The following is a 14,843-nucleotide window of genomic DNA, read 5'->3' on the forward strand; positions in this document are numbered from 1 at the left end:
AATGGCTTTAAAGTCAAGCAAATGAAGAAGAATATTAAGCTGGTACGAGAAATCTTACTGTACTTAAGGGGAAAACAAATGACTTGCAGCTACCTTGGCTTGGATATTGTCCTTTCCCAAAATGTTTTCTCCACCCCATTACATTTACATTGTGAAACATAGTATTTGTTTAAAATTGTTTTTCATTTTTTGCATCAGTTTTTTAAGAACCACACACTGGAGATGCTAGTCATACTTTGTAATTCTTTGAGATTTAAAGTATTAACTTCATCACTAACACAAGCACATTGTACAAATGCTGTAGCCAGAAAGAAATAATAGCACTAATCAGTACATGACAGTGAACTGTAATCCAAGTTGATTTATACCTGTAAAATAATTATGCATATTATAAACTTACAATAGTAATGAAAGCAAAACAACTGACATTTTAGCCATCTAAGTACAATACAATACAATTTACTTTTTGTATAGCCCAAAATCACACAAGGAGTGCCACAATGGGCTTTAACTGACCCTGCCTCTTGACAGCCCCCAAGCCTTGAACTCTCTAAGAAGACAAGGAAAAACTCCCAAAAAATACACCTTGTTGGGAAAAAATGGAAGAAACCTTGGGAAAGGCAGTTCAAAGAGAGGACCCTTTTCCAGGTAGGTTGGGTTTGCAGTGGGTGGCAAAAAGAAGGGGGTCAATACAATACAGTACAATACAATACACAGAACAGAACAGAAGTAATCCTCAATACAATATCAAAGTGCAATAGAAATATTACAAGTACACGAGTAGAATTCAACAGGAGATGATATCACTAATACGATTTGGATTTGTGCTGTATGTTAAACATGGCCTGAGGACTTTTTACCTCTCATGACTTGAGATGTTTAATATACTTCTCTTTATGACTGGAGGCCTCTACTCTACAATAGTGATGGCACAAATAACTTTGGACAAGTACTCACCATTCATTTTGTAATAGTTTTCCTGAGTTTGGCTCATAGGAACCTTATTCTGTTGTTCTGCTGTCAAAGTGCCTTTGGTAAATATAACATCTACCTCCATTGTTAGCTGAAGCTTAAAACAAATATGAAAAAATTGGTTAAATAAGGTACAAAACTAAGAACATACTACTGTAGTTCCAAAAGCAATCAAACATTGGAACTGTAAAAAAAAAAAAAAGAAAGATTAAAATTTTCAATAAAATGATCATTGCTTTACAAGGAATAACTCATTACTGTTTAGCCACATACGTCACATGTTATAATTATCACATTATCTGAAACATCTTGATTGTTGTGGCAACAGGCTGAGTAAAGCAAACCAACTTGCACTTGCAGCAATCTCCACTTTCTCCTGAAGAATTCCCCGACACTCTTATATTATCCAAAAGATTCACTTAAACCTTTTAAATGTGTCTTTTGGTCAGTCTCTATACATACTGTATCTTGCTTTCTTATATCAGTGTTTTTTTTAGGTTCAGTCTTATAGAACTCCCCTTTGACCCAAACCAGGTTTTGCTTTTAACTGGACTACTACCTTAATTAAGTAAAATATTGTTTACCAGTTTTAATGTTCTGATATCAATCCAGAAATCTGAAAACCGACTTTGTAAAAGTTAGGAAGGCATCAAGCAGCTGTTTGTGTAACGGAGATAACTTAAGAGTTTTTACCTGCATTTTAAGATTTCCATCACCATCATTATGATTTTCATTTCACGTCTCCAAGTGTTTTTTTTATTTAAGTCATTAATTATTATTTACTAATGGGTTCTCTAGTGATTATGACAAGTAGTCTTTTGGCATTTTAGTGTGGTTTGTCTTGTTGTCTATTCCACTCACTGTCTGTTTTTATTAATTAAGTGACCAAACTCCACAGAAACAAAGTGAATTGATAGGAAAAGGACCAAAAAAATAGAGCTGAGAATTCAAAACTGTGGAAATAATATGAACATTTCCAATTTGTCTAGAAATGTAATTTCAGAATAACAAGAAAAAGACCAGCTTATCTCCATCCATCCATTTTCAACCCGCTGAATCCGAACACCAGTGTCACGGGGCTCTGCTGGAGCCAATCCCAGCCACACAGGGCACAAGGCAGGAACCAATCCTGGGCAGGGTGCCAACCCACCGCAGGACACACACAAACACACCCACACACCAAGCACACACTAGGGCCAATTTAGAATCGCCAATCCACCCTTACCTGCATGTCTTTGGACTGTGGGAGGAAACCGGAGCGCCCGGAGGAAACCCACGCAGACACGGGGAGAACATGCAAACTCCACACAGGGAGGACTTAATATAATACCGTGGCTGTTTGTTTGTCTGTCCAGGATTTTAAATCACTTGTAGCTCACAAACCGTTTGACCTATTGACCTGAAATTTGGTACACATATACTACTTGACATCTACTATCTGCTTTCGGGGTGATGATTAACCTCCAAGGTTATTCCTGTTTTTATTTTTATTTTATTTTATTGTAGAATCAACTTTCGGCAGAGGCCAGCATGGCGGGCCGTTCAGTACATGCATATGGGCGCCTTTCTCATTCCTACCACCTTCACCGTCACTTCCGCTACCTCTTCATATCTTAAATCATTCTTGAAGCAGATTGAAGACTTAAGTGCCAACTTAAGTGAAAAATTAAGGAAAACGTACTAAGTAATTGCAACACAAAAACTGAGTATGAAAACTATGAATGCTCAAGTCAAGTTTATTCACTGTTATCATGCAGGGCGCAGTTACTGGTTAAATAATGAAATTAGTACCATGGAAAATAACTTGCTGATTCTGAAACTGGTGGGAAACTGGCAGCCACATGGGGTCCCCCAGGACTGAACCTGGAAACCACTAGTCTTATATACCTTAAAACTATACACAAAGTACCACTGTCAGCTACTAACGTATTTGCCATGCTTTAATAATTTCTGTAAAGTAAATTTCAGCACTTTATCATAAGAAGATCTGAGGAACTTCAGTGTACCATGTTACACAAAGAGCTGTGCATCCCAGTGCACGTGTTACTCTAACAGAGCTATTAAACCTCTTTAGTCTTGAGCAGAGGACGCTGGTGTACAATGTTCTCAAAGTGCACCTGAAACAACTCATCTAGCAGACTTCTTTACTTAAACATATAGAAAAGTATATTCTTAACGGTTGATGATTTACATATATTCAAAGAGAGTCATAAGCATATATGAAAATTATGTATTTTTCCTAAAGCACGCTAGTATAGTAAGGGTTAAATCATAAAAAAAAGCCTGCGCCTGCATATTTTATTATTTTTCTCTTTGCAGCTGCAAACTATCATTAGCTTGCTGTCATACTTAAAAACTTCAGTCAAGGACACTGTTGTACTTTGAGAAGGCTAAAGAGGTCATTGTTTTAAGAAGTGCAGCTACTGAGACTTTAACCAAGAGAGAAAGTTAGATAGGCCGCTTGCTTTCACTTGCAGCAGCTAGGCCTTTGCCTCCCTGGACACGTGATGACAAGCCAAGGAAAGTGTGGTCTATAAGAAACAGCGCTATTGTCTTAGAGATGCAGCTGCCCAGACCTCTGGCCTTGAAAGATAAGATGGAGTGCCGTGTTCATTAAGATAGGAAAAAATGGTGGAAATTAATGAGAGGTAGAACCAAGGCCATGGGAAACTGGAGTCAGATAGGAGTGTTGAGTGAAACTGATTGAGGTGAAACTTTTGATAAGAATTGTAATAAATACAAGATCGCCATATTCGCGAATTGCTCAATTCATCTGAATTGAGTCTGTATGTGCTTCTGATTCTGGTGCCTGTCCTGAGACTCCGAGTGCCTTCATTGGCGCTGAGGGTGCCCGTGCTGCCTAATCTGCTTCGACAAACACTGAATCACATGCTGGAAGACATCAGTGAAAATTAAGATAGGTGCATTTAAGATGTAAGCCAGAAAGCACTTCCTAACACAGAGGTTTGTGGGGTTCTAGAACAAATTACTAGTCATGCTGCTGTAGCAAAAAACATAGATGGGTTTTTGCGACAATTTTGCTAACCAAATGAGCTTGATGGACTGAATGCTCCCCTCTCAGTTTTTCACCTTCTTATGTTCTTAGGTTCATTAAACACTTCATATGGTAGGAAACCAGATGGAGAAGGGATAAAAGCTACATGAAATATATAAATCAAATACTAGATAGTTACATATTCCTGTTAAATTCTCTTTGGTCTTTTAAAAAAGGTGAGCAATGCAGGCAGCACCACAGGAGGCTATAAATGGACATGTCAGTGGAGTGCTGAATTTCTGTTGCATTACTGGTCCCAGTCCACACTTCCCTTGCAGCTAATTGCTCTGCATTTGCTTGTTACTTGTGCAGTATTCTATATTTTAACTTACAAACATTATTAAATTGGCAAGTAACTGTAACTGCTTTGAAGTAAACGTAATGTCGAGAAAGAGTTCCCATTTAAAAAAAGAATCTTAAAACTGTCAGTTTGTGCTCTGCACATATAAACACAGGATTCCTACGTTAAATCTAAAACACTTCAGTGGTTAAACAGACAGTGCTTAGGGATGGAGAATTTTTGAAAAGTACGAGAGAGTTTCCTAATAAATATTGTGCGTTTTCAACAGCTTAAACTGAAAAAGGAGAGTGAGGTTAAAAGGTTAACATAGAAGTATGAGAAAGGGAAAATAATGATTAAAAACTCCAAATTTGCTTGGTATCATTACGTGTCAAAGTGCGAGCTCAATTCTATCCTTGTCCTATGAAGGAATGGCTTTCTATTGTGACTTGATTCTTTCTTTGGGTCTAATTCTACCAAAATAAGATGAATGTCAAAGCAAACTCTGAAATGAAAACAGTGGATTTTGATAATGGCCAGGTAGGTGGATTGACTTAAAAAATGGAAAGATTTTCAGAAGGTAGCAGGAGTTCATATGAACATGATTGGACACTGGGCACCTATTTTTACTGCTCAGAATTTTTATAATTACATTTCTAAGAGAAACCCCAATTCCTGGAGTTAGTAGCAGTTTAGTCAGTTTCTTTTTAAATCTGATTACCCTGGAATCATTAACAGGATTTGAGGTGCCATGGAAACAAAGTGATTGGGTGGAAATACAGGTAGATTACTATCCATTTCTCCGTAATTACAAACAACAGCATACATGATTCGGTACTGAGTGCCAAAACCAATCTTAATGAATAAGAGAAAACTCACTGACAGTCCATTATAGAAGCTTTATATTCACATTTTACCAACAAAATTTTGTTCTTGTATGTTGCTCAATTAAACACATGAATGGTTTCTTTTAATATATATCTCTGCTTAAGGCATTTATAGAAATAAAACTTAATCTTTCCGTTCTAAAGTACTGGTGATGAGGAATCGGGAGGAATAGTCACCTGCAAAGTGTCCAGTTCACCGATCTGGGAGTATGGCAGCGACGCCCTATACGTCTCTGTGGTTTTCCACCACAACGGCAAGCCCACCACAATTACCATAGCTGCGATAGAAAGGGCAGCATATTTACCCCGCTGTTTTTCTGGCAAAAAGAGAACAAATGTTATCAACAGATTGTGTAAGCAATATACCCCTGAAAAGCAAAAGACATTTAGTTATCACTCATTTCAATAATAATCCAAAATGCTATATTTCTGACTAGTAAATTTAATCTAAACTCCAAACGTAATTGACAGTAAGTAGACTGTGTCAAAATCATATAATAAAAGGAACATACCATCAGGGACTAATGAGAGTTCAGCTACATGGTGACCGCCCTTTCACCGAAACACGGACAATGCAGCCTTTCATTGATGCCATCAGTGACAGTTCACCAGTTTACAGTCACAGTCACTTTACTGGTTTACGGACATTAAGATACAGACGGTTTAACTGTCTTGAGGAAAGTTACAACAAATGCAGTCATTACAGATACTGTCTCATCAGCCTGTAACAAGGGAGCATCTGTACATAAACAGCCCATCACTATGATTTCTAAACACTGCTACCAATTCATAGGATCCCAAACAGCTAAATATTCTCGTCAAAAGCCGTTTCCCATTCGTTCGGTCGCTAAAAGCTTCCTACACTATTGATATGAATGAGAAAAGGTGGTTAAGGGGTGGGCTATCGATGCGATCACACTAGTTTATAAACATTCTAACGCGGGGCCTTTTCCAGGTCAGCAGTATATCGACGGTGTAAGTGTACAGGTTCAGATGCAGCCTGTCAATGGGAGTGTATTGAATTAGATTCATATTCTATCTGTTTATAAGAACCCCGCTCTTAATAACAAACTAGTTCAGAAATTACGGCAGTGAGAACAATCACCTTTTCAACAACACACAGCTAACGAAACTCGTCTCTTCCATTAACAAACGTGTTTTAATACTAGATGAGCTCTCTTTATTGAATACTCACCCACATTCAAATCCGCCATGGTCCACACGGAAGGGTAACAGCTGGTTGACGGACGTGGGTCTTGTCCAATGACTGAAAGCCATCAGAAAGGCGGAGCTTTCTCGTCGACACCGCCTTGTCGGAAATGGGGAACTATGGAAACTACTCAGTGTAACCGGATGCACAAAAGGCCAAAAAAGGCGGTGACGATTCGCGAAGGTCTAACTGTGCTCATCGTCTACTAGAGGCACTGAGGAATTCAACTTAAAAATGATTTCCTAGGCTTTTAGGCTCGGACTCAGGGATTCTGACGTGAGTTATTTATTACTTGAGCATGTACCAGCTTATGTATAACAGTCTTATGTCTCATTCTCAATCGCGGCTCTCTTATGTCTATGTCTAGAAATGTGTTTCATAGATACTACAAAAATATATCTTCGGAATCCATAAGTACTTCCTTCAGTATAAATTACATGTTTCCATAAATTTCATGTTTGATCTCTAATGCTCTCATATATAATTTATTACCGACATTTTTGTTTTATTGGACCAGCCCTAAGATAAATACCAGTTTCTGAAGAAATGTTTTTCCATTATTTGAAAATGAGAGATTTTGTAAATTGCATACAAGCTTCATCGTAGAAAATGCTTTTTTAAACAGCCCAATCGACAAAGGAATAATGTCAAGCTGGATCAGTTATGTGAAAATGGCATTCAGATTTCTAAAACCTGGAAAACAGATCTTATCATTACCTTCAAGGTGATCTGAGAGCCACTCTTCAAGAAAGACATGCACTATTCATAGATCTCTGCTAGGTATGGGTTATTTATACTCCATGTTCACCTTTCTAGATTCTATCTGTGATGTCAGAGTCATAGCAGCAAAGGTGAGATGTACAGTTGTTTGGCTTTTACTTGATTCAGACAATATGGAACATCTATGGCTTTTCATACACATTCTCTATCTCTCCCTCACTTTCTTATATACACACTTAATGAAATACCGTTTTTAAGGCCCACTAAATCCTAAACAGGGCTACGGGGGCTGGGGCTTATCCTAAATATATATATATATATATATACACAGTGGATTCAGAAACCATTCAGACCCCATCTTTCACTTTCTGCCTACTTTATTGTTTTGCCCATAAATCTACAGCCCATAACCCACAATGACAAATTTAAAACATGTTTTCAGAAAGGTTTGCAAAATTATTGAAAATCGAAAACTGAAATCTGTCATTTATATAAGTATTCAGACGCTTAATTCAATCCTTTATAGAAGCTCCTTTGGCAGAAATCACTGCTTCGAGTCTTCTTGGATAAGTCTGTCCAAGCTTTGGGTAGCTTATCCCATCCTTCCATTTTTACCTGCTGTTATACATCTTGTGCCTGAGTTCCACTTGGTCCACTAGGCTCTTTTAGGCTCCACTTGGTCCACTAGGCTCTTTTAGGCTCCACTTGGTCCACTAGGCTCCTTTAAGGGAACTCCTCATTCCAGCACCCTTTTATACGAGTCTGCTGTAACCTGACCAAGAGACTTACCCAAGAAGAGTCAAAGCTGTAATTGCTGCCAAAGGGGGCTACTACAAAGTATTGATTACAGGGTCAGAATACTTACACATGTTAGTTTTTGATTTTTAATACATTTACAAACCTTTATGAAAACATCTTTTCACTTTGTCATTATGGGTTACTGAGTGTAGACTGATGGGCAAATATGGAAAATGTATCCATTTAAAATTAAATCTAAAACACAATGTGGGCAGAAACTGAATTGATATGAATACTTTCTGAATCCACTGAATGAATGAAAATGTTCCATAGAAGTAAATGTTGTTGTCATTGTCATTTGCATAATACAGCCCCACCTTCCTAATTCGTATAACATTGCCTGTAACTGCAGAATATTTCCTCAGATTTAATGACATGCCCTATTAGTTGAGTCAATCACATTCTCTGTAAAAACCAATTGGGCAGCTGACTGTTCTCCAGACTGGAAAGCCCTCTGAATAACCATAAGGTAAATTCACACAGTTTTTATTGATAAAATGAAAAGGAGTAGGTAGGCATGCAAAAATAATTTTTTGGAATATATAAAAAGAAAATATTCCCCTGACAAAAGGGAGAGATTTAAAGGAAATTTTGTGGAGGATGTAGTTGAAACCAAACACAGCTTTGAATTTAGGAAACAAGTACTTTTGGTAGATTCTTGTTCAGTCAGCTAGTGCCCTAGGGAGAGTTAAAAGTAAATCATTTTACATCCTGCTGAGAGCCCCAGTCCTTTAGGTTGTGAAACGTGAAAAGGGGGGAAACATAGTTTTTTTTTTATTATTATTATTTGTATATGATGTCAAGGGCACACCAGGATGCTGCAAGACAGTATTTCAGGAGGAGTCATTCCATTGCATTATCGGCTTAATCTATCAGACACAGCCACTAGTGATGGTGGATGGTATTTTCTCTTAACCTCATTGGCAGTAACGCAGACTAAGTAAGTACTATTATTCCCATGTCAGACTTGAGGTGATGTGTAATAATCCACTTTACAGTGTTAAGCCTGAATAATTCTTGGGACAGTATTCTGGTGCCATATAGGAGATTAAACAACATTATTCTGGAAAAAAAATCATGAATATCTCTATACGTTTTGCCACTCTAAAGAAAATTAGGGTTATTCATGAATGAAGCAGAACCTTCGATCAAAACACAATGGTGTGTGAATGCTGTAAATCCAGTTTTAGAACAAATTGAAACCGAACCATTAGTTGAATCAAGTAACAGTGATGGCAAAGTGAATTGGTCATCAAACATTGATGTGGATAGTGAGACTGATGTTTACTGCACTGTATGACTAAACTGGTGTGACATGCCCAGTGAATTTGGTTACCTGAAGGTTCACAGTTGTGCAAATAGGTGAGTGGCAAAAAGGCAACATGATTATGATGAAGTAGAAGGACAAGAAAGGTGTTAGCCCCTTAAGCGCTGTTCACAATGCAGCAACTGTTTGTGTTAGGAGAAAAATGGAGGAAACTAAGCCTTGTGCGACAGTAGCCTACAATAACACAAGGGGCACTTCGATCATGCAGATCAAGCACTGAAATTCTACCACATTGTCACAAGCAACAACAAAAATATTACAAGAAAGGTGTGCACAGAAACACGCTTCTACTGTTCCTGTTGCAACATCGGGCTTATTGGTAACTGTTTCAAAACATATCACACTTTCACATTTTGGTATTTACATGTTTCTGTTACTGCGGTGGGCTGGCGCCCTGCTCAGGGTTTGTTTCCTGCCTTGCGCCCTGTGTTGGCTGGGATTGGTTCCAGCAGACCCCTGTGACCCTGTAGTTGGGATACAGCGGCTTGGATACTGGATGGATTGATGGATGTTTCTGTTACATGTAATAAAATTTTTATTGTTGAAAAAAAACAACGTTTTAAACTTTTTTTCTGGAGGTAAACATAATGCTAAGGATGCTACAAGGGATGGTCTTAATCAGGCACTACTTAGAAGTATAGATTGTGCAAAAGTTTATAAAACATGAGTTATGTTTCACAATTTACAATGACTTGAACATTTCTATGTTTACGTACACTTTATCTCAGAACATTTCAAGTAATTGAATTTTTTGTTCACTACAAACATATAATTATAGATACTTTTTTTGATAAAAAGGTTTCGAGAATAATGAAAAAAAATACTTCTTTCTTTGTTTCGACAGAAATCATCAAACGAGTAAATATTGAATATGATTTTGAGGTGCAGAACCTTTTTTTCAGCAGTTTGCATCTATGTTGTGTAATAGCTAGCCCAGCCACAGACAGACACGACACCGCAATATCCACAGCACACACATTTATTACACTACTATTTACACAACTATTTATAGTTTACTCAGTCCTTGGTCCTTCGGGCCACCTCCACTCCTGTCTCACAAGCTCCGTCCTCTTCCACCCGACTCCGGCTCCCCAAATGGAGTGAGGCAGCCCCTTTTATAACGCCCCAGATGTGCTCCAGGTGCCTGATGACAAACTTCCGGCAGCACTCCCCAGTGTGGCGGAAGTGCTGCCCTTGCACCTGGAAGCACTCCGGGCGTACACCATCCCTGGTCTGTCAGAACTTCCTGGTGTAGCAGAAGCGCTGTCCTCCAGGAATCAAGGACCGTTCAGGTGCTCAGGGAAGAGAAGTGCCGCTCTCCTGGTCCTTCCTTCAGGCATCCCAGCGGGGCAGGGTTCCTGGCCGTCTATCACACTGCCCCACCCCCAGCTGAAGCCCGTAGGGCGAAGTGGCCCATCCTGCGACAGCTGTCCTCTGACAGGTTGGGGCGCGGCATGTCCTGGGTCACAGTTCCACCCTAAAAGAGACAGACACCTGTGACCATTATTATAGTTAAAGCACCAACACTTCCCTCCATGTCCCCGTGCCCTCCGGACATGGCAGCAGGACGGGTTTCTGTGCTTCTCTTGGTCCCCAGCTAGGCTTGCGGCTTCCCTCCGCACTTGCAGAGGGCAGTTCTTGACAGCAGGTGGGCACACGGGCCCAGCCTGCTCCTTGTCAGGAGGTCCGGACCTCTGTCTCCAGATCCTCCTCCTTACACTCTGGGACGCAATGATGGTCTGGGTCTCCTTATGGGATAAAGAGAGACCCCTCACCGTCTGCGTCCCTGTGACCTCAGCGAGGCTGCCGTCGGCTTTTGGAGCTAGCCAGCTTCTCGCACACCCCCGCACAGGACTTGCCCCTATGGCACGATCTGCCACTCGCCCCGGATCCACTGTAGGAGGCTTGGCTACTTGGTGACCGGAATGAAACGATACCGGCCCCATTTCGCTCAGCCCTCTTCTTTTATGTACGGTACAGGTCCTACTAACCTGTACCGCCGCGTCTCTCCGGCTGGTGATTTTAGCTCCGTGCTGCACCGCCCACTCTCGTAGTGTTTTCAGAGGCGTGATCGCCTTCTCCTCCAGCTTCTGGATGGTATCTCGGAGGCCTCGGATTACCTGCGAAAGCGACCGGACAGGCTGAAGGACCTCCTCCAGCTCTCGTATGGCCACAAGCACAGAGATTAAATCAGCCGGCAGGTGACTCACATTCTGCTTGCCCTTACCTGCCAGCTGTGAGCCACACAGACGCTAAGCCTCCTGCGCAGACTCAGTCGGGTCCTCTGACGAGGGGGAAAGGTTCACCGCCCCTGCTTGAATTACACTACTTGCAGGGAGCCGGCACACACCCTCCGCCCCCTTCCCTGCGTGACGAGGAACCCCCAGGCCCTTGGCCACAGCTTGCTTTCTCAGGCCACTCCCCATGGGTTGGGACTCCAGGCGCTCCTGTACAAGCCGGGCTCTTCTCCGCAACAGCAGACTCTGGTCCTCCTCAGACTTAACCCTGTTGTCAGCTCCGGAAGTGATGTCCTCTGGCCAGCCAAACGCCTCCGGATAGTTTCCCCCTATGTGGTAGGCAGCCGAAAAAAACGCAATTCCCGCCTGGGTCCGATACCTACCTCTGGAAACCCCACTTCCGGAGGTAGCTTCCATGGCCTGGCTGGTTCTTATGCCCGCCGGTCCTTTCGTCAGCGATGGGCTTCTTCGGGCTGCCCGCTGTCATTAGGCCGTGGCTAGCCGTCTTCTTGCTCATCGGGAGGTGCGGTGTCCTCAGGGTCCTATTGCTTCTCCACCAAAGGACTGCGTGGTTTGCCAAAACGTGTGTGTTACAGGAGCACGCATTCCTCGCGCCGCGCTGAAACCTTGTGCATCTCATGCTGCTGTGCCGGGCTACTTTACAAATTATTTTAACAACGGGACCCCGCTTTGTAACAGGCAGAGAGTCCCATCTGGGATGCCATGTAATAGCTAGCCCGGCCACAGACAGACACGACACCGCAATGTCCACAACACACACGTTTATTACACTACTAATTACACAAATATTTACAGTTTGCTCAGTCCTTCGGGCCGCCTCCACTCCTGTCTCGCAAGCTCCGTCCTCTTCCACCCGACTCCAGCTCCCTGAATGGAGTGAGGCAGCCCCTTTTATAATGTCCCGGATGTGCTCCAGATGCCTGATGATTAACTACCGGCAGCACTTACCAGTGTGGCGGAAGTGCTGCCCTTTCACCCGGAAGCACTCCGGGCGCACACCATCCCTGGTCTGTCAGCACTTCCTGGTGTACTGGAAGCGCTGTCCCCCAGGGATCAAGGACCATCCAGGTGCCCAGGGAAGAGAAGTGCCGCTCTCCTGGTCCCTCCTTCCTCCTGGTGTCCTGGCAGGGCAGGGTTCCTGGCCATCTATCACAGTTGTTAACAACTATTCTGATACTTTAGCCTTGATAGCGAGCAAGGGCATTTCAAGGGCCTATTAACCAAGATGAAAAGTGTGCAGTACACTGTATTCACTCATACAAGTGGATAATTCAGATATGGATGGCATGGAACAAGAGTACATTCCTCTTGCTGAGTGTCTCCTGGTTTACAACATGTATGTGTGATAAAGAAATTACAGATTGACTCAGCTGTAACTATTTTAAAAATGAATGTTGACAATTCATTGTGTTTCCTTATATGTATGTTCCAATAAGGGATTGCAGGTTCTGGAATTTAAAAAATGCAAAATAGTCCTAAATAAAATAACAGGATGAGGAAAGTGAGTTGTTGTGGCGGAAACATCCTCTTTGCAATTTGGAACTAATAATGAAGACCCTGAATGTAGATTTATGAAGATGCCCCAGGTACTGTTTGTCTGTTTAATATCATATATATATATATATATATATATATATACTAGGGGGTTCTGCCCTGCTCGCTTCACTCTCCATCCCCCCCAGCCTGCACTACTTGTGAAGAGGGGGGGCTGAACACACCCCAAGGAGATGCAGTCGCTCCTCTGAAACCCCCTCTTAAACGATGATACAATAGGAAACAAATACAGTTTTTTTTTTAACTCCTCTTTGCTCGATTCAACAGTGCTGCTGCCGTGCCATGTGATCTGCATCTCACGTGGTGCTTCAAACATTTAAAAGCCTGTACAGCAGCTGTCCTACTCTTTGCCTTTTATTTCCGGCCCCAGGCATGGTTAAATCTCTTGGCACAAAGTCTCTTATCGCAGGACGTGAGTTCTTTACATTTTTTAGTTAATAACTTAAAAACAGAATAAGAATCTGAAAATCTGACAACATCACATTAAAATTTGATAAATTCTGAAAAGAATGATACCAAACATATACTGTATATGTAGGTTTTAAAATAAGCCCGATTTAAAGCGTGACAAAAAAGTGACATAATAACGTCACATATAATCGTTGCACAAAATCGTTGCACTTTTAGGCTTAGGATTTTATATATAGAGAGTAGATATCTTAAATATAAATGTCTACGCATGGAAGTGTGTGTGTGTGTCTGTCTGTCTGGCCCGGAAGTGACAGGTGGAGTCTGGGCTCTACCTCCGAGGAAACAGAAACTCGCTTAGCCACTAATACACAAGAGAGGTGAGCACATCGGCAAAATGAAACCTCAGAAGAAAGACAAAGTCGCTTAACTGCTAACAACACTGGCAAAATGGTATCCCTTTTACTTTTTCTCCCGTCGCTAAAGCACAAGCGAGGCGAGCACATCGGCAAAACAAAACCTCCTAGGAGAGAGATGCTCAGAGTAGTTCCTTTCAACTACCTGACATCTCTACATTTCAGTTTTTTTCTGACGATTTCAATAGTTTCTAGGACCCCGTGCTGCTTACACAGCTAGTATATTATATATTTACTATTCCTGCTTTTCGCATCTCACAGCTGAGTGTTCTAGTTCAAGTTCTGAGAATAATACACTAAGGATTAACACACAGGAACTCACTGTCGAGTACTTCAGTCACTTAGGAATTCTTATGAGTTACTGAGTTGGTGGCACTTTACTCTTAATGACAGTTTGTTCATGTTAATTTAAATGTCGTGTCATTTTGTGAAGCACATTCTGGCTCATGATCACCACCATGTTTATGGTCTCATTTCTGTCTACAGCTTGTGTTCTAGTTAAACCTTACCAGCGCTCTTCATACTGAAATAGTGATTACTATGAAATTTACTATGTAGAAAATACTAAAGTTCACTGAATTTGAATTTTCCAGCACATCACACACTTGCGAAAGTTTGTTGACGAAGCATAAGAAAAAATAACTGCACATAAAATTGGTGCAGTGCAGCACTTGAGGAGCGACACTGGGTGAGACAGTATCTTCCATGGAGTCTACTGAGCCAGACTTTTGTGATGCTGGGGGGGAAACTGGGCAGTCATATACAGTAGCTCTAATGAAATTGAGCTTAATAGTCCTGTGGATCTTAAGAATTGAGTTGGGAAGAAAGTTGCTGGACTGATGTGTAGCTCAAAGAAACACAGAGGTTTGCAGTCCTGTGTTTTGTGTGGAGTAGAAGTAAAGAAACCTTTAGGAGTGAGAACACTGAATAAAGTTGACTTTACCCTAAATTCTTTTAG

The 14,843-nt window shown here is 41.2% G+C and overlaps 1 protein-coding gene across 1 annotated transcript; it reads right to left on the reverse strand.

The window, feature by feature from the left end:
• Positions 1 to 895: 895 nt before the first annotated feature.
• LOC127528884 (GPI transamidase component PIG-S-like) lies at positions 896 to 6,488 on the reverse strand. The gene is made up of 3 exons (XM_051930403.1): positions 6,390 to 6,488; positions 5,372 to 5,511; positions 896 to 1,069 (listed from the first exon to the last, which is right to left on the reverse strand). Exons 1-3 carry the CDS (start codon positions 6,406 to 6,408, stop codon positions 911 to 913), a joined length of 318 nt encoding a protein of 105 aa, XP_051786363.1. The 5' UTR covers positions 6,409 to 6,488; the 3' UTR covers positions 896 to 910.
• Between the last annotated feature and the right edge of the window lie 8,355 nt (positions 6,489 to 14,843).

This window comes from Erpetoichthys calabaricus, chromosome 8, assembly GCF_900747795.2.
Source record: "Erpetoichthys calabaricus chromosome 8, fErpCal1.3, whole genome shotgun sequence".
Classification (NCBI taxonomy): Eukaryota; Metazoa; Chordata; class Cladistia; order Polypteriformes; family Polypteridae; genus Erpetoichthys; species Erpetoichthys calabaricus.

Excerpts from the sequence above, each read along its gene's own strand:
- LOC127528884 (XM_051930403.1), bottom strand. Across the intron at positions 1,070-5,371 it reads GTGAACTGGACACTTTGCAG|CTTCAGCTAACAATGGAGGT; the intron begins GTGACTATTCCT and ends ATTTGTTTTAAG.